General features: G+C 56.5%; 2 protein-coding genes and 1 long non-coding RNA gene across 17 annotated transcripts; 1 reads left to right on the top strand and 2 right to left on the bottom strand.

Moving 5' to 3' along the window:
• Positions 1–129: 129 nt before the first annotated feature.
• Positions 130–10,525, bottom strand: LZTS2 (leucine zipper tumor suppressor 2). 12 transcript variants are annotated; one of them, XM_077947333.1, is made up of 7 exons: positions 10,283–10,478; positions 9,620–9,855; positions 5,469–5,598; positions 4,617–5,066; positions 3,393–4,052; positions 1,823–2,080; positions 186–1,068 (listed from the first exon to the last, which is right to left on the bottom strand). In XM_077947333.1, the coding sequence occupies exons 4-7, from the start codon at positions 5,022–5,024 to the stop codon at positions 385–387; spliced, it is 2,010 nt and encodes a 669-aa protein (XP_077803459.1). In that variant the 5' UTR covers positions 5,025–5,066; positions 5,469–5,598; positions 9,620–9,855; positions 10,283–10,478; the 3' UTR covers positions 186–384. The 12 variants fall into 12 exon arrangements, with proteins under 12 accessions (XP_028682613.2, XP_077803459.1, XP_028682614.2 ...); XM_028826781.2 differs by lacking the exon at positions 5,469–5,598 and having other exon boundaries at positions 10,283–10,496; XM_077947338.1 differs by lacking the exon at positions 5,469–5,598 and having other exon boundaries at positions 9,775–9,855; positions 10,283–10,477.
• On the top strand, positions 9,702–17,393 carry LOC144331270 (uncharacterized). The gene is made up of 3 exons (XR_013398308.1): positions 9,702–9,886; positions 11,962–12,068; positions 16,670–17,393. It is a non-coding gene; the product is annotated as an uncharacterized LOC144331270 (long non-coding RNA).
• Positions 13,165–20,670, bottom strand: TWNK (twinkle mtDNA helicase). Of its 4 annotated transcripts, none has more exon segments than NM_001194441.2 (5): positions 13,165–14,378; positions 16,888–17,029; positions 17,350–17,457; positions 18,323–18,563; positions 18,755–20,670. In NM_001194441.2, coding segments are annotated over 5 exon segments (2,055 nt in total). In that variant the 5' UTR covers positions 19,998–20,670; the 3' UTR covers positions 13,165–14,057.
• Between the last annotated feature and the right edge of the window lie 19 nt (positions 20,671–20,689).

The following is a 20,689-nucleotide window of genomic DNA, read 5'->3' as shown; positions in this document are numbered from 1 at the left end:
TCTGGCTTTCTCTGGCTTTGGGGTCAGGGGGAATGTGGAGAGGAGGGAGCCCCTTCTTCCTCCCAGCTCCCCTGGCTGGAGTGGGCTGGAAGCGCCTGTGAACAGGGTTGGCAGTGGCACTGGCAGCGGTGGGGAATGAAGTGGGTAGTGACAGGAGCCTCTGGGTGACAGTGAACACGGGGACCTTCGAGCGGTCTGATCTTGCTCCTCCAAGTCAAAGGACCATCCCAAGTTCCTGGCAGAATCCCAGAGGCCTGGATCCTAGGAGACAAGTGGCTTTGGGGCCCTCAGCTTTTGGGGTCATCCGTGGGCCCTGGGGCCTAAGTGGATCTGCAGCTGCTGCCCCTCTGGGAGAGCTCCCTGCAGAGCTGGGTGCCGAGGGCCCTAGATCTCAGTAGCAGTGATCTCCTCCAGGCAGATGCAGGGGGCCTGCTCAGCCAGGCCCAGCTCCGCAAGCTCCCGGGCCTCCAGCTCCAGGCTGAGCTGCTGCAGCTCCTGCTCTAGCTGCCGGTTGCGCCGGTACATCTGGATGTAGTTGTGCTGCAGCTGCTTCTGGTAGCGGATCACCTGCTCCTTCTCTGCCTGCCAGGCCAGCCGCTCCCCTTCAAAGCTGTCCCGCTGCTCCTCACCCCGCCGCCGCTCCCGCTGCAGCTCCACCCGCAATCGCTCCACCTGGGCCCGCAAGCTGCCCCCAACCCCGGCTGCTGCCCGCTGCACTTTGGCCTCATCACTCTCTGCCAGGAGGAATGGGTCAGCGGTGGCAGGTGGCACAGCGGGCTCCCGGAGTCCAGCCGCCTCAGCATCCAACTGCCCAGCTTTCTCCCGCAGCCGCTCGGCTTCCTGGCGGTGTCGCTGCAGCTCCTGGGAACAGGCTTCCAGCTCCAGCTCCCGAGCTCGGGCGGCCTCCTGTAGACCCCGCGCACGGCCCTCACTGACCCGCAGGGTAGCACGGGCCTCCCGCAGTGCCACCCGCAGGGCCACCAGCTCGCTGCCCTTCTGCACCAGCTCTGCCTGAGACTCCTTCAGCTGCTGCTTCAGCAGGGAGATCTCGCCTGATTTCTGGCACACCTGGGGGTGGGAGGCAGTGGGGAAGGATGGTGAGACAGGTTCTCCTGGGGGGACAGGCCCTGTGCATCATGCTGGGCATTCGGGAGGAGAGTCCATCTTTATCCCCATTTTATAGATGGAGACACTGAGGCAAGTCTAGTGACATGTCCAAGGTCATAGAGTGAAGATGTGGCTTAAGTGGAAAGCAGACATAGATTTTTTTGCTTCAAAGTTGGTGTCTTCAAAGCATCACGAGACACTGTGGAAGTACCACCGAGCCCTGGGGACTGGGTGCTGGCAGGTGCTGCAGGAGTGGGGGCAATGGAGGGCAGTACCCAGGTGTCTACTGGAGAGGTACTACAGTGACTTGGTTAAGAGCTCAGATATTGGAGCCAGACTGCCTGGGTTCAGATTTGGCACTCCAGTCTTTCTGGGCCTCAGTTTACTCATCTCTAAAATGGGGAGACTAGTGGTAGCCCCCTCAGTGTTGTTATAAGGATGAAATGATCTGTCCCATGTAACATGCTTAGAAGAGTGCCTCCACACCACAAACACCACATTCTTACTACTGGCTGGAGCGTGGCTTTGTGCCACTAGACAAGGCCAACAAGGAGACCCTCCTCCCAGAAAGGAACAGAGGAGAACTTCATCTCACGGAGGTGAGGAAGGGGAGGACCTCTGGGGGTGGCAGGCTGAGGGAGGGTGCGGCTGGGCCCCTTTTTCCAGGGTTTCTCCCTGTGTGACCCTGCTCCCTGCCCCTCCTGGTCTGGCCCACCTCCCACTTGGTCTCCTCAAGCCTTGGCCCGAGCTCCCGCTGCTCCCGCTCCAAGGTGGCGCAGCGCCGCTCCAGCTGTTCACGCTCCTGCAGCAGCTGTGCAAAGTCATCCTGCAATTGCCGCTTCTCCTGCTGCAGCTGGAACACCTGCAGCTGCAGCAGCTGTTGGGCCCGCTGTGCCCGCTGTGCCTGGGCTGCACAGTCCTCTCGCAGGGCCTCGCGCTCTCGCTGCCAGTGCCGCTGCCGCTCCTCGTATGCCTGCAGGCGAGAAGACAGACCCAGCTCCTGGGCAGTTTTCCCAACTCCCCACTCAGTGTCTGCCTGGCGGCCCACTTCTGAGGGCTCAGGAAGGGTGTATTCCATCAAACAACAATAGTAATTGCAACAATACTAACTGCTTTTATAATGATCATAGAAACAAACACAAGAGCAAGCAGACCGGGCTCGGTGCCTCACGCCTGTAATCCCAGCATCTTGGGAAGCCGAGGTGGGTGGATCACTTAAGCTCCGGAGTTTGAGACCAGCCTAGGCAACACAGCAAAACCTTGCCTCTCCAAAGAACAAAAATTAGCTTGGTGTGGTGGCGTGTGCCTGTAGTTTCAGCTACTTGGGAGGCTGGGGTGGGAGGACTGCTTGAGTCCAGGAGGTTGAGGCTACAAGGAGCCGAAATCGCGCCACTGCACTCTAGCCTGGGTGAGAGAATGAGACCCTGTCTCAAAAAAAAAAAAAAAGCACTTGGCCGGGTGCAGTGGCTCAGGCCTGTAATCCCAGCAGTTTGGGAGGCCGAGGCGGGTGCCTCACTTGAGGCTAGGGGTTCGAAACCAGCTTGGCCAACATGGTGGGAACCCCGTCTCTACTAAAAATTCAAAAAAAAAAAAAAAGCAAGCATTTATGTATAGCATTTCCTAGATACCAGGCATTAGTCTAAGCACTTTACACCTTTTGCCTTATTTAATCCTCATAACAATCCTATGAAGCTAGAAATATCCCTGTTATAGATGAAGAAATAGAGGCTGAATAAAGTTAAGCAACTTGCTCAAGTCCAAAAACTGGTATTTAGCAGTGGGAGGTTTGAATCCATGCACTCTGACTCCTTTCCACCCCACAAGTTTTGTTTTTTGTTTCTTGTTTTGAGATACAGTCTTGCTCTGTTACCCAAGGCTAGAGTGCAATGGCAAAATGTCAGCTCACTGTAACCTCCTCCTCCTGGGCTCAAGTGATCCTCCTACCTCAGCCTCCCAAATAGCTGGGACTACAGGTACATGCCACCACACTCAGCTAATTTATTTTTAGGAGAGATGGGGTTTCCCCATGTTGCCCAGGCTGGTCTCAAACTCCCGAGCTCAAGCAATCCGCCCACCTCGGCCTCCCAAAGTGCTGGGATTACAGATGTGAGCCACCACGTCTGGCTATTCCACAAATTAAACCAGACAACTGGTGGGGAGGGCAGGGGGGTCACAACTACAACTACCCAACCCCTCTTCCCTGCTAAAATGGAAATGCCCCTTTCATTCCCCAGGCCTTGGGATGTCCTGCCATGCCCCTTCCCCATCATTGCCTCTGACCACACCTGGCACATGGTAGCCTCATTCTCGTCCAGACTGTCCCGCAGCTGCTGAAGCTCTGCCTCCCGCTCTCGGAGCTTTCCTTCCAGGACACAGTGCAGCAGGGCCTCGTCGGAAGGAGGTGGAGGCGGGGGTGGTGGTGAGCGCTCCCCACAGGAGCTGCTGTCAGGGGAGGCCCGGGTACCACTGCCCAAAAGCCCGGCAGCCACACGGCCCCCCAGGGAGCCTGTGCTCTTGCTGGAGGAGGACCGGCCACTGTCTGAGTGGGAGGGCCCAGTAGGGACCCCTCGGGCTGGCCCAGGCAGTGCCCCTCGCCCAGAGCCATGGGAAGGCAGGTGCCCGCCTGGGGAGCTGGTGGTTGGCTCGGCACCTCCGGTGCTGTAGGTGGGCAGGCTGGACAGTGAGTTTCGGCCAGAGTCGGATAGCGTCCCTGATGGGCAGCCACTGGCCCAGCCACTAAATGCCAGGGGTTTGTCAGCAGCTGAAGAGGAGGAGGAAGAAGAGGAGGAGGAGGCAGGGCCCCCAAACAGCTGTGTCAGGCTGCCCTGGCTCCCAGACAGCCCGGTGGCCCGAGGACCCATGAAGCTAGGCAGGGACGGAGCCCCTCGAGGTTTGGGCAGCACTGGCTTGAAGGCTGTTGGGCGGATCAGGATCTTCTCCATGTTCTGAAATGAGGTGCCATGTGACAGTGGAGATGAGCTGCCCAATCTTGCAGAACCCTTATGACACTCCCTGCCCTCCCATCTGGGGTCCCCAATGCCCATATATTCGTAACAATTGCGGCCACTGGTGGAGGTGGCCACCAGTGTCAGCTTTGTGTCAAGCAATCTGAAAGGTTTATCCCCATTATCTAAATATGATCACTATTCTCATATTACAGATGAGGAAATGGAGGCTCAGCAAGGTTAAAGGCCTTGACCAAAGCCAAACATATAACTGGTGCAGAAATAACCAGAACATAAGCAACTAGCACTTAACAACTGTATACATGCCACATGCTAGGCACTATGCTATACATTATTTGACCTTCACGTCAGTTCTAGAAACTGAGGCTCAAGTTAAGTGACTTCCCTGAGGTCACACATGCAGAATGAGAGAGAGCTGGGATTAGGACCCAGGTCTGGTGAATCTGGAGCCCACACTCTTTCCTCTATATAAGCTTCTAAATTCCAGTTTTCCAAGGGGGACTCCCGTTCTACCCAGGCCCACAAGGAAGAGCTGGTCCTCACCTTCTCCAGCTTTCCAGAGACAGGGATGAGCTTCGGTGGTGGGCCGCGGAGGTGGGCATTGTGTGCCCGCTGCTCTCGGGCATCCTCAACATCACTGCTTGGGCTAGGGGGTGACTCTGTCCGGAAGTCCTCATTGATGTAGGTGAAGCTGGTGACAGGGACAGCCTTCCTAGGAGGCACAGCTGGGCACAGCGGCTCCTGTGCCTCATAGCCACCCCGCAGCAGGCCATCCTGCTGGCGGAAGAAGGTGGGCCCAGGAGGGCCGTGGTGGCGGGGAGGAGCTGGACCCCCAGGACAGGGCCGGCCTGAGATAAGGCTGCTCACACTGCCCATGGCTGGAGCTTGTGGGGCAGTGGCAGCTTCAGGAGCAGGCTCCAGTGGCACTGGCAGAGTCTGCACAATGGCCATGGTGGCAAAGGCTCAGGCCTGGCCAGCGGCCTTGCAGGTGACCTGTAAGCAGGGCAGTGGTGTCAGAGTCCCTCCACCTAGAGACCCCTCCTGACCCACTGATCCTGACCAAACACCTCCTTGACATCAGTAACAAGCCTTGATCCCCACCGAGACTCCCCCTTCAAGTGCTGGAATGAACCTCAATTCCCCCTGGGCCCCAGACCACACTGTCCAATGCTGGTCTGAACAGGGCTGAGGATTGAATCCACTCAGCAGAGATGCTGAGAGGGATGGGAGGCGTGGGTGATTACTGCAGAGCCACTTGTCAGCAAAGACCCAGGCCTAAGCCCAATCCTGCATCCCACAGAGGCCAGGACTCAGGTGAGGGAGGGGCCTTCTCTACCAGCTTGAAGCACAGGTCCCTGGTCCTCTAAGTCAGGTGGGCAGTTTGGGCTGAGGTACCTCAGGGGTGCAATCAGCACCTCAGATGGTAATTAGGGAACGAAGAGCCAAAGTCAGTCAGTGCCCTGCCTCCCTCTGCTGGGCCTCAGTTTCTCCCAGTGAGGCAGCTAAACTGCCTCTGTGGATCCGGCTAAATAAGAAAACCACCACTCTTAGGGAGTCCACAGGTGTCCTTTGGGGTCTCCTGCCTCCCAGAGGTAGATGCAGGCTCATACATTTTCCATGACAACTCCTAGCCTCTGCACACCCAATCAGTGAGGCCTAAAGGAACCTCCACAGGCTCTACCCCATTGCCAACCTCTCTGAAACCCTACAGCTTCAGAAGGTCCCCAGACTAACCCCGAGGGGAGGAAGGTAGAAGTCCCGCCTTCACCTCTAGTGGCTGCTCCAAAACCTCACTTCCACAGAACCCAGGCAAGATGGCTCCACCTCCCCAGGCCCTGCTCCTTCCTGGAAGCAGCTGCAAGCCTCCACCCGGAACCCCCTCCCTAGTCCCAGTCCCGAGGCCGCTGATGACCAGGACTTAGGCATCTGCTGAAGTCATCATGCAGAGCAGGGCCAAGAACTGGACAGAGAATTGCACTGGGAGTAGGAATGTGTGCATTTAGTTATTTGTTGTGTGACTACATGCACAGGAGCGTGGAAATGAACACGTGTATATGAAAATGTGCGTGAAAGCATCGTGAATGTGAGTCTACACATGTTTGATGTATCAGTACATTCACATACATGAGTTCATGTGTGAATTCACATGTGTATATCTTACAAGAGTATGTGGGTAAGGGGTCATTAGAAAGCCTGTGAAAGTTATAAATGCAGATCTAACAAGTGAGTTTGTGGTGTGTGGGAGAGATGGTGCCTGGACAGCTTTGTCAGTAAGTTCATGAGTTTATGTGTGATCTCCTATGTATGTGTGCGACTAGGAAGGTGAGTGCACCAGGGTGTGCAGAGGAACCTGTGAACGTGGGCACGCAGGTATGAGAGTGGTGGGAGCCTGGGTGGATTGAGGGCCCATTGGTGGGGGGAGCCTGTTTCCTTCCCTCTCTGCCATGTGGGGAGAGGTGGGACATTATCTAACTCCTTTGCCTGATCTGTTCCCCTTCTTTCTCGCATGCACTCCATTAAATCCACCGCCTTCCTTCCCACCCAAGTCAAAAGATACTGCGAACCAGGAAGAGGTGTCCAGGCTGGGGCAGGAGCTGCGGGGAGCTGGGGGAGGGGTAGGCCGGGCGCAGGGAGCGATCACAGGCCCCTCTGCAGGGTGGGGGCTCAGACCACCCCACACATCCCAGCGCCCAGCAGAGCAGATAGAAAAACCCTTCCCCTCCCCTCTCTGGGCCCACTCCAGGGCGTGGAGTGAACAGTGGGGAAAGGACTTCTTAGGGGGCCAAGGGCTGGCACCTCTGTTGCATTTCCCCACTTCAGCGAGCACGGAGAAAGTGAAAACGGAAGGAAGGAGACAGGCTCAGAGAAAGACAGGGACCCAAAAGAGACAAAGACTTGGAGAAGCCCGAGGGTCAGGCCGACAAGGAGACAGTCAGGCGTACCCAGTGAGCCAGGGCCCCCAACCCCACGGAGCCGAGGGCCCCTAAGTCCAAAGTGCCACAGAGCTGGGCCCTGAGAGCCACACGCCCAGGGAGCCAGAGCCAGGAGTCTGGAAAGCCAGGCCCAGCCAGCCCGGCTCCCGCTCTTGGAGAGAAGGAGGGGCAAGTGGAGGCTCCATTTTGAGAAATGCGTTTGTGGCTGTGGGAGATGGGAACCCCTCATTCTCCCCAGCACTCCCTGAGCAATCACTCTGGCCCAGGAGCACCCCCCTTTTAGCGGGCTGAGGGGAGCTGAGGGCTGGAGCTGGTTCAGGGCCGGCGAAGGATCTGGAGTTGGGGAAAGTCTCCCTGCCACCCAAACTCCAAGGACCAGTCAAGCGGGGTCAAGTCTGCGATCACGAGTTCCCATTCGGCGGCGGGAAGCCGGGAGCCCCCGATCCATCCTCCAGAACCCAGGCCCCCTTCCACAAAGTGGGGGCGTCTGGAGAACGCTGTCTCCCGGCTGGACTCCACCGCGCAGAAGTTGGGGACTCCCCAGGCCGCCTCCCAGACCCGGCCCCCCCTCACCTCCGCCGCGCTGCTCCATGCTCAGCCCTAGGCCGCCCCCAGCGCTCCACAGGCGCGCCGCCCGGCTCCGGCTCCGGCCCCGGCCCGCGTACCGCCACTCGGAGCCGCCCGGCCCGGCCCCGCCTCCGCGGCTCCCCCGGCCCTGGCCAGCCCCCGCCCAGTGCGAGTGGGCGGCGCCGCGCGGGGGAGGGTCCGAGGGGCGTCTCCGCCCCGGGACGCGGACACGCGCAGGGACACGCGCAGGCACCCGCGTCACGCGAATCGCCCGGGGCGCACGTAGGGGCTGCTCGGCGGCAGTCGGGAGCCCTGCCTCCGACGCCTTGTGACTGCGTGTCCGGCGGCTCGGTTCGGCTCGACGCGGCGGCGGCGGTGGTCACCCTCCGCCCCAGCCGGGGCCCCGGGGCCAGCGGCAGCTGGTCATTGTTCCAGCACAAAGGGCCACGGCACGGCGGCGGCCGCCCCTCCCCCTCCGCTTCTCCAAGCGAAGCTTCCTTGACACGCTCTCAGCCTCAGAGTCCCAAGCGAGAGAGGTCGACGACCGGCCGTCCCCCACTCTCCGGTGCCGGGGCCCCGCGCCCTAGCGCGAGTCGGAGGCCGAGGCTGTGTCCGCACCTGCCTCACCAGGGGCGGGTTGGAGGCGGCAACCTGGGCTTCGCAGAGGCGGCGCCACCTGGCGGCCCCCTCGGAGAACACACCCAGCCGCCCCCCACCACGCGGGCCCTGACCCACTCCCCGGTACGGTGCCCTTTTCCCCGCGAACCCAGGCCGGCCTCTGGCGCGGCCCCGTGCTCCCCAGCCTCCCCTCGGGACCGCTTGCTAAGACAGAGGTCATTTCTCGGAGAGAAGCGGCCCCTGGCTCCCCAACAATCACTGGGGCAAACCGGTCCAAGCCTACAGCCCAAACCTACAGGAGCCGCACGGCAGACAACATTCCACTTTCTCAAGGTCGCAAATATTCTCACCTTCTCGCACACAATACAGTCTCCCTAACACCCACGCGACCTTTCCCACATGCAGCCTCACCACGCAGCCACAAGCAGTCTCAGCTGTCACGTGGGTCCGCGTTCCTTCTTTCCATAATCTTCCAGTCCAACTCACACACAGACACGGTGTCACAGGCCTGTTGGGCACAGGCTTCCACAACAATCCGCAGTCCTTCGCACCCAGTCACTGTCTCAAATGCACTTAGTCTCCTAACCATCTTTCACGCATTGACAGCCTCTATTCACAGTCACTCACACAGACAACTTCTTACAGCCATGCTTCGCAAATATTCTACCGCACAGCCTTTCCCCTAGGGGTCTCGGTGACCCGGTCAGGTCAGCTGATGCCTGCATCCCTGGGCAAAGACAGCCTTTCTCCCCTAACCACCCCCTCCCCCGCAGGGCCAAGGCCTGCCAGAGCTCGCCCGGGCCCCAGGAAGGAGCATCCCCCCCTTCCAGGCCACAGCCCTGGCCGGCTCTCAGCTCTATTTTTAGCTCCATGGACAGGGTTGTTTTTCTTTCTTTTTCCCTGGAAAGGGAAACACAGCCCAGCCACCCTCAGACTCACCCCAGACCCTCAGCCTCACAAGAACAGACTGAGCCCCTCTCCCCAACAGAGCCCCCTCCTCTGGCCTTGCCCTGATCCCTGCCTCCTGGGGCACCGAGAACCTCCTCCCCTTTCTGGCAGCCTGCCCAGCTCAGGCGGCAGCTGGGCTCAGCGTGTGTGTAGGGGTAGGGGGTGGGGCGGGAAGAAGGCATCGAGCTACTGCCCACTCCCTCATTCCCTGGGGGCAGGGGCTCGTCCTCCTTTTTCTAGGGGTCTAGGCCCACTCTGGTATTGAGGGGGCGTTTACACTCATGCATTTTCTGCGGGGGAGGAGACTCCTACTCCGGCAAGGAGTGGAGGTGAGGGTAGGAAGGGGACCCGCAGGCGCTCAGGCAGCTGCTCTCTGGGCTGGCGGGAATAGGCGGGGGCAGCTGTCCACTGCCATCAAGGGCCTGTCTCCGAAACCTTCGGGGATGCAGATACCAAGAATGTGCTGGGGGAAGGACGTACAGGAGCCCAGGTTAACCCCAGCCCTGCCCAGCAGCCCGGCCCTCCTGCTCCGCCCCGGCTCCAGGGGGCGCTGTGCTCCGGTTCCTGGGAGAGGGCTTATCCCGGCTCCAGGAGGAGAATGGAACGCCGTCCGGCCTGGAACCAAGCAAACGCGCCTCGTGGTGGGGTTGGGGGCACAGGCCACTGGTGTGCGGAGCTGTCACGTGCCCGGCGCCTGTTTACGTCTTCGTCTTCACCTGTGGGCGGCCAGGAAGCAGGAACCTCTGGGTGCGTCCCACCCGGCCCGCCCCCGTCGGCGGTCACGGGGCTGCCCCTTTCCCGCACCCAATGCGCGACCGCAGAGTGCCCTGCCCGCTGTGGGTCCGCGCGGGCTGATTGGCGCTGTCCCTGGGAGTGCAAGGGTAGAAAACTGGGCGCGTCCTTTCCGACTGCATGTGTGTTCGCGTGTCCCAAGTGCGGGCGTGGGTCTGTGCACGCGTGTTTGGGGCCCGTCGGCGTGCGTTTTCGTGTCGCTTCCCTGTTTGGACTCTTCGCGGGCGACCCACCAAGTGCGGACCCCCCTCCTCACTCCACCCCTAGCTTCCCCAGAAGCGGAAAGTTCGTTCAGGAGCGGGGATGTGCGGGAAGCAGGAGTTCCTGCACCTCCGCGGCCCCACCACTCACCCAGCGCCACCTGCGCCTCGGCTCCAGCTCTGGCCCCGCTCCTGCTCCAGCGCGCCCACCTCCTTGCCGCGACAACGCCGCCTCCCTAGCCCGCTCCGAACTCTGGGCTCCGAACTCCGGGCTCCGGGTTCCGGGCTCCCGGCTCCCGGCTCCGGGCTCCCGGCTCCCGGCTCCGGGCGCCCGCCTGGCCTGACCTGGTGGGGCGGGGCGGGGCGGCTCAGGCCGCGCCCCCCACCCAGGGAGGGGAGGGGTCTGTCCCGCACTCCACCAACAGCCTACCCAGTTCCCAGCCCCACAGGGACTCGACGGTGGCCGAGGCTGCCCCTCTGGCCTTCGCCTTCACAGTTTACTGGATTTGGTTTTTGACGTGGGGAAGGGGGCGAGCATCTCGTGACCGATAATTCGACTACCTGGCTGCCTTAAACTAAGCTGCCCTATAGAACTTGACTCTGCCACCCTCCCTGCTCCGTTGGGAGCCCAACCCGGTCCACTCTTGACCCAATCCCCAAATATAGGGAAAACCCCTGGGAATCAGACAAAGGAGGCTCGAGTTTCACCAGAGCAGCTCCCACCTGCCCCCACCATGCACACACCTCAGCGTGGGGCTGCCCAAGCAGAACCAGCACAGCCCCCTCCCTAGAGTAGGTGTCTGCCCAGGTGAGCAGGCCTGCCGGTTCTGACCCCCCACGGGGCATGACTGGGCTTCTCTTAGACTCATAAAATCCTACCCACAGGCACAAACAGGAAGTTGTCCTGTATTGCAGGGAGGCCCCAGGGGCTCCCACCCGCCATGGCACTCAAGGCAGCATGTGGGAAGGTCTTTAGGTATCTGGGCCATATGGGCTGCTGGAGACCTCGGTGAGTTGTTGTTTTTTGAGACGGAGTCCCGCTGTGTCGCCCTGGCTGGAATGCAGCGGGCGCGATCTTGGCTCATTGCAACTTCAGCTTCCAAGGTTCAAGTAATTCTCCTGCCTCAGCCTCCAGAGCAGCTGGGACTAGAGGCATGTGCCACCACGCCACTAAAAATACAAAATACACTAATTTTTGTATTTTTAGTAGAGACGGGGTTTCACCATATTGGCCAGGCTGGTCTCGAACTCCTGACCTCGTGATCCACCCACCTCGGCCTCCAAAAGTGCTGGGATTACAGGTGTGAGCCACCACACCCGGCCGAGCTGTTTATTATTAAACCCATCCACAGCAGAGAGGAAGCTGCTGGAGGACCAAAGCTGCCCCCTCATAGCCAAGTGTGACATACACTATCAGTTAGAGGACAAGGCTGTAGATCCAACTGGACCTGGCTTAGCCAGGCCTTTCCTGAGTTCTCGGGGAAATGTTTTTGAATTTTTTTTTTTCTTCCCAATCCACTGAACCTGTGAGTCAGGGAGATTCTTAACATCCAGTTGGGTGTAGGCAGACCAGTCCTATCCCAGGGAATCTGCACAGGCCCTAGGGACCCCCCACTGCTTTCTAGAATCCAGGGATCTGAACAGGCTGGGCCCGATCATGATGTGGGTGTTTAAGGCAGGTATGGAGTAGAATGTGTTTGTGCAGGGGGTGGGGCTGGGGAGAGTATTAGCTTCCCCTCCACCTCATCCTTCTGGTTTGTGCTGTGTGGGGATGTCTACTAGAAGGGTGGGGCAAGACAAACAGACAAGTCTGTATCCCTCTATCCCCAGTTCACAGAGACCTCACAAAGGTCCCCTACTGGAAACCCCTAAAGGATCTCCTGGGAACCCACCAGGCATTCTAGGGAGACAGGAACGTGGAACCCACATCCTTACAGGTAGGACTGATCTGGTATTGTGCCTCTGGAAGGCATGGCTGCTGTTCAGTGTTACAGACTCTGGATGAAGCCTAGACCAGTCAACGGCTGGGAATGATTACTGCGGGATTAGGGAAGCCTGGCTCCAGCCAGTCTGGGAGAGACCCCCAAGAAGGGAGGCCCTGGAGGAGCTCTCCCCACCCCCCAGGTTCTTCCTCACAGAGAGCAGCTTTCCAGCAGCCTTGCTCTGGATGTTTCAGGAGACATTTGTGGCCAGAGTTCTCACACTGCAGAGACCACAGACCCCTCCACCAGTCCCAGAAGCCCCTTTATAAGTTGAAAGGAACAGCCTGACAAAGCAGCTCTGCATCCAAAGGGAGCAGGAAACCTTCCCCCAACCCTTACAAAAGGATTCTCCCCAGCCCCCTCAGAACATCTTGCATTCTCACGACTCTTTTAGGGAAATCCAAAGGGAAACTAGGACTTTTGGATATCAGAGGACAAGAGATGAGGTGTCATCATTTAGGAACACTTTTGACAGTCCCTCTGGATCACCTATTTTACAGTCTCCTCCAGGGTTTGTTAAAAATGAGGATTACTGTAGCCCTCGTCAGATCTCCAGAATGAGAACCGTATGTGGTGGAGGATGGGGGGAGAATGGGCCCTGGGTTCTGCATTTTTCACAAGTCCCCAGGAGTTCTGGCACATATCAACATATGAGAAACATGGAAAGGGTACAGGAGGGAGAAGGATGGGGGGTGGACAGAATATGTTGAGTCCACTTGAGAGATGAGTGGCTCACATCACAGAGGAATGGCCAGTCAGGCAGGGCCTAGGCATGTGGCCCAGTGATTGAGTACCTGTGCCAGTAATCACTCAAGATCCTCAGGGAAGTTAGCTATGAGAACAGACCATTTTGTCTTCCCTAGGTCAAGAGGAGATGTAAAGGGGAGGTAGGGGGTGAAGGCCCTTTAATGTCCCTGCTTCCTTGGGAGCCCACTGCTCAAAGGATGCAAACGGTGGGAGGGACCCGTCCATTCCCAATCCCCAGAGGGAAATACAGCTACGGACTGGGGAGACACCTGGTGGATGAATAAGAAAAAGCACAGAAACAAAGGCAATGGAAAAATTTTTTAGTAAAACTGGAAAAGGCTCTACAAAATGTCTTAATTCCAGCTGTCTTGAGGCAGCACACAATAGCATCAGTGTCTAGGTGGCAGGCACTCCGGGCTGACAGGTTCCTCCCATGGCTCTATGGCCAAGCAACCCAGCCCGAGGCAGCTCCCACCCGTGAGGCCCTGATGTTGCAGGCCTAAGCACCTAGGATCCAATTCTAGTACATGCCACCTCATGCCAGGCTCTACAAAGTGGAGAGCAGAGGGGCTTGGTACCCACTGTATCGCCCTTTGACTCTGAAAGCCTAGGCTGGAGTTTTGCATGAAGTCCCCGACTCTCCTGAAGATTCAGGGGGCCTGACCTTACTGCCTTGAATCTGACCTGCTCATTCCTACCTCAGGGCTTGGATTTCCTTTTCTCTGCCTGGGTCCCCTTCTCCGGATGTTCACAGGGCGCTCTCTTTCTAGTTGTTTAGGCCCCAGCTCACACGCCCTCGGCTTAGTCACCTTTTCAGACCACTTATCTACACTAGCCTGCCAGCAGTCTATCTATCGCATTTATATTTTCTTTACAGCATTCTTCACTAACTAAAACTAGGTTTTCTGCTTATTTGTTCATTGCTTGCTTGTCTCTTCCACCAGAATGCATGGGGGCAGAGACCTTTCTCTCTTTTCAGTGCTGTATATACAGGACCTCAAAGAAAGCCTGAGAAGCACAGTAGTTTCTCAGTAGTCTGCTACATTGAATTTTCTCACTATAGAAACCAGCTCTAGGTTAGGCCCCTCAGACTGAGAAGGGCACACAGCTCAGGACCACAGGATAGAGGAGCCCTCAGAGTTTTATGCTCCAGCCTGTCCTATCAGGCTCATTTCAGTGAGCAGCTCTGCACGGCCTTCACTTTGAACGCTTGGAGGTGTCTGGCTGTTTGGGAGTGGGGACCTGGCCTGAGCAAATCTCAGAGTTCTGTGGCGTAGCCCCCTTTTTGCCAGAAGAGGGCTTTTTGGCCACCGATCCAGTGTCATCCTTGATCTTCTTGAGCCGGGCCTTGTTCTTTGGTGGAATGGAGAAGGTGAGGGAGTTCTTGTTGAACTCAAGTGGGAAGACACCTACATCTCCATCAAAGCGGTTCTTGGACACCTGCAGATACCGTTTCCCTGGTCCAGTTACCAGCTTCCTGTCCTGCAGGATCAGAACATTGTCTGCTTCCTGGCTTGCCTGGGGAACAGAGGGGCAGAAGGAGGAAAGCAGGAGTAAGAAAACATGAGCAAAGCAGAAAGGAAGGCTGACAGGGCAGGGAGAAGTGATTAACAATGGGGAGAGGGGCTGGTCACAGTGGCTCACGCCTGTAATCCCAACACTTTGGGAGGCCGAGGTGGGCAGATCACGATTTCAGGAGATCGAGACCATCCTGGCTAACACGGTGAAACCCCATCTCTACTAAAAATACAAAAAATTAGCCGGGTGTGGTGGCGCACGCCTGTAGTCCCAGCTACTCGGGAGGCTGAGGCAGAAGAATCACTTGAATCCAGGAGGCGGAGGTTGCAGGGAGCCAAGATTGTGACACTGCACTCTAGCCTGGGCAACAGAGTGAGACTCCGTCTCAAAAAAAAAAAAAAAAAGAATGGGAGAGGGAAAGGGAAAAGTACTTCCCCCCATGACCAAAGCTCTTTGAACTACTGACCACAATGCTGGGGCCACTCAAATCTTTCACTTCCCTGACAAGCTTGCTGCTGTTTCAGACGCTGCCCGTGCTGTTCCCACTCCTTCTCCACAGCGGGCCACCCAACTCAGCCTCAGCTTCTTCTCATTTAGGTCTCGGTCTAAATGTCACATCTCATGAAGGAGACCATTCTTTTTTCTTTTTTTTTTTTTTTTTTTTTTTAAAGACAGAGTCTCAGCCAGGCGCAGTGGCTCACGCCTGTAATCCCAGCACTTTGGGAGGCAGAGGTGGGCAGATCACAAGGTCAGGAGATCAAGACCATCCTGGCTAACACGGTGAAACTCCATCTCTACTAAAAAATACAAAAAATTAGCCGGGCGTGGTGGCACGTGCCAGTAGTCTCAGCTACTTGGGAGGCTGACGCAGTAGACTTGCTTGAAACCGGAGCTTGCAGTGAGCCGAGATTGTGCCACTGCACTCCAGCCTAGGCGACAGAGTGAGACTCCATCTCAAAAAAAAAGAAAAAAAAAAGACAAGGTCTCACTCTGCTGCCCAGGTTGGAGTGGAGTGCAGTGGCGTGAACACAGCTTACCGCAGCCTCAACCTCCCAGGCTCAAGCAATCCACCCACCTCAGCCTCCTGAGTAGCTGGGACCACAGGTGCATGCTACCATGCCCAGCTAATTTTCAAATATACACACACACACACACACACACACACACACACACACGTGTGTGTGTGTGTGTATTTTGAGATGGAGTCTCACTCTGTCACCCAGGATGGAGTGCAGTGGTGCGATCTCCTCTCACTGCAAGCTCCGCCTCCTGGGTTCATGCCATTCTCCTGCCTCAGCCTCCCAAGTAGCTGGGACTACAGGTGCCCGCCACCACACCTGGCTAATTTTTTTTTTTTGTATTTTTAGTAGAGAAGGGGTTTCACCGTGTTAGCCAGGATGGTCTTAATCTCCTGACCTGGTGATCCACCCACCTTGGCCTCCCAAAGTGCTGGGATTACAAGCGTTGGCCACTGCGCCTGGCCAATTTTCAAATTTTTTTTTTTTTTTTTTGAGACGGAGTCTCGCTCTGTCGCCCAGGCTGGAGTGCAGTGGCCGGATCTCAGCTCACTGCAAGCTCTGCCTCCCGGGTTCGGGCCATTCTCCTGTCTCAGCCTCCTGAGTAGCTGGGACTACAGGCGCCCGCCACCTCGCCCGGCTAGTTTTTTGTATTTTTTAGTAGAGACGGGGTTTCACCGTGTTAGCCAGGATGGTCTCGATCTCCTGACCTAGTGATCCGCCCGTCTCGGCCTCCCAAAGTGCTGGGATTACAGGCTTGAGCTTACCACGCCCGGCCAATTTTCAAATATTTTTGTAGAGACAGGGTCTCACTACATTGCTCAGATTGCCAAACTCCTGGGCCCCAGCAATCCTCCTGCCTCAGCCTTCCAAAGTGTTGGGATTACAGACGTGAGCCACTGTACCCTGCCATTTTTCCACTTCTACATTACTCTCTTTCCCAGCTCCATGTTTGTTCCATCATGGCACATGATTTGTGCTCCTTGCTCTGAATTCCCTGTGCCCAGCCCAGGCCTCGTATGTAATAGGCATTCACTAGAAGCTTCAGGATTGGGCTGGTCCTGATGCCCAGAAGGCCCTCCCATTTACCTGATCATCTAATACTCATTGTCTACCAAACCTCAACCCAACCTTTGTTGTCACCTTCTCTGGGAAGTCTCCCAGATGTCCCAGGCTGACTCAGACACCTTTTCTCTTTGCTCTCCAAATACTTATGCTGCCTATCATAGCTCTTATCATACTGAATTGCAATCACTGTGTTACTGTTTCCCACAGGAGAGGATGTGAGCTCCTGGAGGGCAAGGAAAGGAAAGAACCAACTATGAGCGTCTGTATTTCCAGCACACATATTCCTCATGTCATGGCCCCAGAGACATTGCCTCCTGCCTGTTCCAGATGGACAGTCAAGATGATTAAGGCTGAATAAGGGCTGTCCCTGGTCACACCTACCCACTCTACTTTCCAAAGCTTGAGCTCCTCTAAAGGCCACTCACTTTGGCTGAGCCAAAAATGGATGCTGTCTGTAGTTCCTTGTCATCATCCTCTTTCCGGGGGTGAATGACCAGCGTCACATGGCAGTTATTGTCTGTCGCAAACTTCCGAAAGACCCCGACGATGTAGTCTTGAGCTGCGATCCTACCCCCATCCCAACAACACAAAGAGCTTATTAGACACAGAAGGACAAGAACATACACATACTCTTGATTCATTCACATCTCCCCACAAAATACCACAATCCACTCTACCTCCCTCTACCCAAGGACTCACACTCAGATCCCTGTCCATACATCCTGCTGCCATACCCCACACCTCCATATGATACACATGGGGGTGGTACGTGCCTGCACATATCTCAGAAAATAAGAGAGCACAGCGTGTGTGCCTAGAGGCCAGCTGCCTGAGAAGTATGTGTTGTATGTCCAAGCGGGCTCAAGCTAGACAAGAGAAGATGTCACCTGTCTGTGGACAGCTGCTCGTGACCCATCATGAACTGCAGGTTGTCGATGACCACATGACAAATGTCATAGATGTAGACTGCATGTTGCATTGTATCTATTACAGTCCTGGGAAGAGGAAAGGCAAGGAATTTGACAAGTTGTCTCTAGACCACCCCAGGCAGAGGAACTAGCATCCTGAAAACTCTCTTGGCTGCCTCCTCTGCCCTTCTATTATTATTATTATTTGAGACAGGGTCTTGCTCTGTAGCCCAGGCTGGAGTGCAGTGGTGTGATCACAGCTCACTGCAGCCCCAACTTACTAGGCTCAAGTGAGCCTCTTACTTTTTAGCCTTCTGAGTAGCTGGGACCACAGGCATATGCCACCACCATGCCCAGCCTAATTTTTATTTTTATTTTTATTTATTTATTTATTTATTTTTGAGACAGAGTCTCGCTCTGTCGCCCAGGCTGGAGTGCAGTGGCCGGATCTCAGCTCACTGCAAGCTCCGCCTCCCGGGTTTACGCCATTCTCCTGCCTCAGCCTCCCGAGTAGCTGGGACTACAGGCGCCCACCACCTCGCCCGGCTAGTTTTTTGTATTTTAAGTAGAGACGGGGTCTCACCATGTTAGCCAGGATGGTCTCGATCTCCTGACCTTGTGATCCACCCGTCTCGGCCTCCCAAAGTGCTGGGATTACAGGCTTGAGCCACCGCGCCCAGCCTCCCAGCCTAATTTTTAAAAATTTTTTTATAGAGAGGGGGGTCTCCCTATATGGCCCAGGTTGGTCTCAAATTCCTGCGCTGAAGTGATCCTCCCAAAGTGCTGGGATTACAGGCATGAGCCACTGTGCCCAGCCCTGCCCTCATTCTTTGAAAAACTCCAAACCTAAGGAGATGGGGGAGTTCCTACTGGAGCTGGAAAAGGAACCAAAGGTTCCTGAGTGCTGGGATATGTCTGGGAAAGCAAGGTGGCTGGAGTCTGAGAGTCTCACCTGATGCTCTGCTGTCCATGGAAAGTCATGAAATAGAGGGGCAGGTCCTCAAAGCGGTCAGCCCAGTGATCGTATTTGTCCAATTGATCTTCCAGCCGCCCCTCGGCAAACTGTGTAAGCATGACCCGGGCTAGTCTCACATTACTGATCTCGAAGCTACCCCACAGTGTGTTCACCCCCTGGGAACACAAATCCAGGGCATACTCACTGATGAATGTCGTCTTTCCACTGCCTGTTGGCCCTGCAGTGGGGTGGAACAGACCTGGGTGAGGGAGGAAGTCCTACCCTTGAAACCAAGACATAGGTCAGGGCTTTAAAATTGTGGGGAGGGGGCAAACCTTCTTTTCAACACTGTCATGGCCCAAACCCACTTGCTTTTGTCACCTGATCTTCTGCCCCTTTACTCTAAGTAGTGATTTCTCAAAGGGTTACCTGTGAAGACCGTCAGTTCACCCTTTCGATGTCCCTTCAAGATACGATTGAGGTCTGGGAAGCGGCTCCAGCGGAGGCCAGCTACTTGCTCCACATTTGACAGTTCTCCTAGCACCTCCTCCCGAAGCTGCCGGAAAGACACGATGGACTTGTGCCAGGCAGGCAGGGCGGTACGAAGAATACGAGAAAGATTGAAGCCTCTGTTCAGGGCCTCCAGGGGACGGGGCTGCTGGTCTCCTGGCCGCACCAAGAAGCATCGTTTGGGGTTCAGTTTTCGTGCAAACAACTTGGCCGCTTCCCAGGACCGAAGGTCATCCCCCAACCAGAATACAATCCGCCGGAACTGTTCCAGGTAAGGGAGTAAGGAAGGGGGTAAACAGGTCGTTCCTCGGGGTAGAGTAAGGGTAGGCAGCCCCGTGGACTGGTTCAAGGCCAGGCTGTCAAGCTCACGACTGGTCAGTACCACCTCAGCATCTCTACGAGTAATCAGTGGTAATCCAAACAGATTGTGGTAGGCACTGGGTCGGGGAATAGTGGTTTCCTCATAGCTCACTCCATCCCCCTGGCATTTAGCCTCTAGTAGCTTCAGACCTCGTAATCCTGAGCCCCCAGGGGAGAACCAAGGGAAGACAAGACTGCGAGCAGGTCGCAGATATCGCACACTGAAACGCTTGAGTGTGTCATCTGTAACCTTGGTAAGGCCAAACATTGTATCAGCCAGCTGAACCTCTTCCTGATCAGGCAGCTCCCAGAGAGGTACTGCTCGGTTCCAGATCCTCCGGACCTCCTCGCTGTCCTCAAATTCTGGAGCCTTACTAAGCAGAAGACCCTCCTTGGCCCCATCCCCTCGCCCCTCCACGCTGGCCTGGAAGTCCTCCCAGCTCCCCTCTGCTAGGCTGGTCATGCAGAGAAAGCGGCCTGTGGTCTTGTCAATGAAGAGGCTGAAGGAAGTGGTAACACCAGTCTGGTCTTTGAGCTGCGAAGACTCTGCAAAGGGGCTCGGTGTCCGCAGGCAACTGTGGCCATCCTGGAAGGGGATCCCATGCCCCCGCAAATACTGGCGGATTTCGGTTGCAGTTACAGGCAACACTGGCATCTCCAAGGCTTGGAGAGTCTCCTTCCCGTATCTTCTGCGAGGAGGGCCTGGGGCCAAGTTTCGGGGCAGGCCCCTCCGACCCATCCACTCCCCACGCAGGGGTAGCAAGATACGGAGGGGGTACCCACCTCTGAGGCGGGCCCACATTCTTAGCCAAATGTAGGAAGTCACTACTTGAAATGCCTTAGGTGCCTGGTTAGCGTGCCTTCACTAGACCAGACTCTATGGATAACCCACGCAGCACTCTGCAGAGCTCACTCTAGGTGCCTTCTTTCTCTCCATGAATTTCTCCTCTTCAACCCCTCTACCCTGCTGCTTAACACATATGCCCATCTACACGACCCTTTCACGTCCACGTCCTTCTACAACGGCTCCCTCACTTCTATGGTCCGTTACAGTTTCTCTCCACCACCTCACCTCTATGACCCTCTACACAGTTCCTCACTGATACAGTTTCTCTGCATCATCTTCTCACCTCTACTGCCCCTCCACAGCATCTCCTCGTCGTCCTCATTTCTATAGCCACCTGCATCCTTTTTGTAGTCCCTTTGCCCTGGACCCCGACTAGAGACCCTCTTCCCCTGCTCCTTCCCCTCACTGGGACCTCAACACAGCGAGAGCACCCAGCACGACTCCCGCCAATCCTCGGGCCCAAAGGAATGCCTGTTTCTATCCTCCCCCGTGTCTTCACTCCGCTCTACTACTCCGAGCTCCGCCGCGCCGGTCCCCGGCCCCGGGTTACCACTCTTGTCTCTCCCACTTAGCCCGCAACGTGAGTCTCCAGCACACGCTGCTCGCCTTGACCTCGGAAGCAAAACTCCGGGAGCTGTCGTCCCGGA

Source organism: Macaca mulatta, chromosome 9 (genome assembly GCF_049350105.2).
Source record: "Macaca mulatta isolate MMU2019108-1 chromosome 9, T2T-MMU8v2.0, whole genome shotgun sequence".
NCBI classification, from domain to species: domain Eukaryota; kingdom Metazoa; phylum Chordata; class Mammalia; order Primates; family Cercopithecidae; genus Macaca; species Macaca mulatta.
Note: the sequence above shows the minus strand (reverse complement) of the source record. Positions and strands in the feature narration are given on the sequence as shown.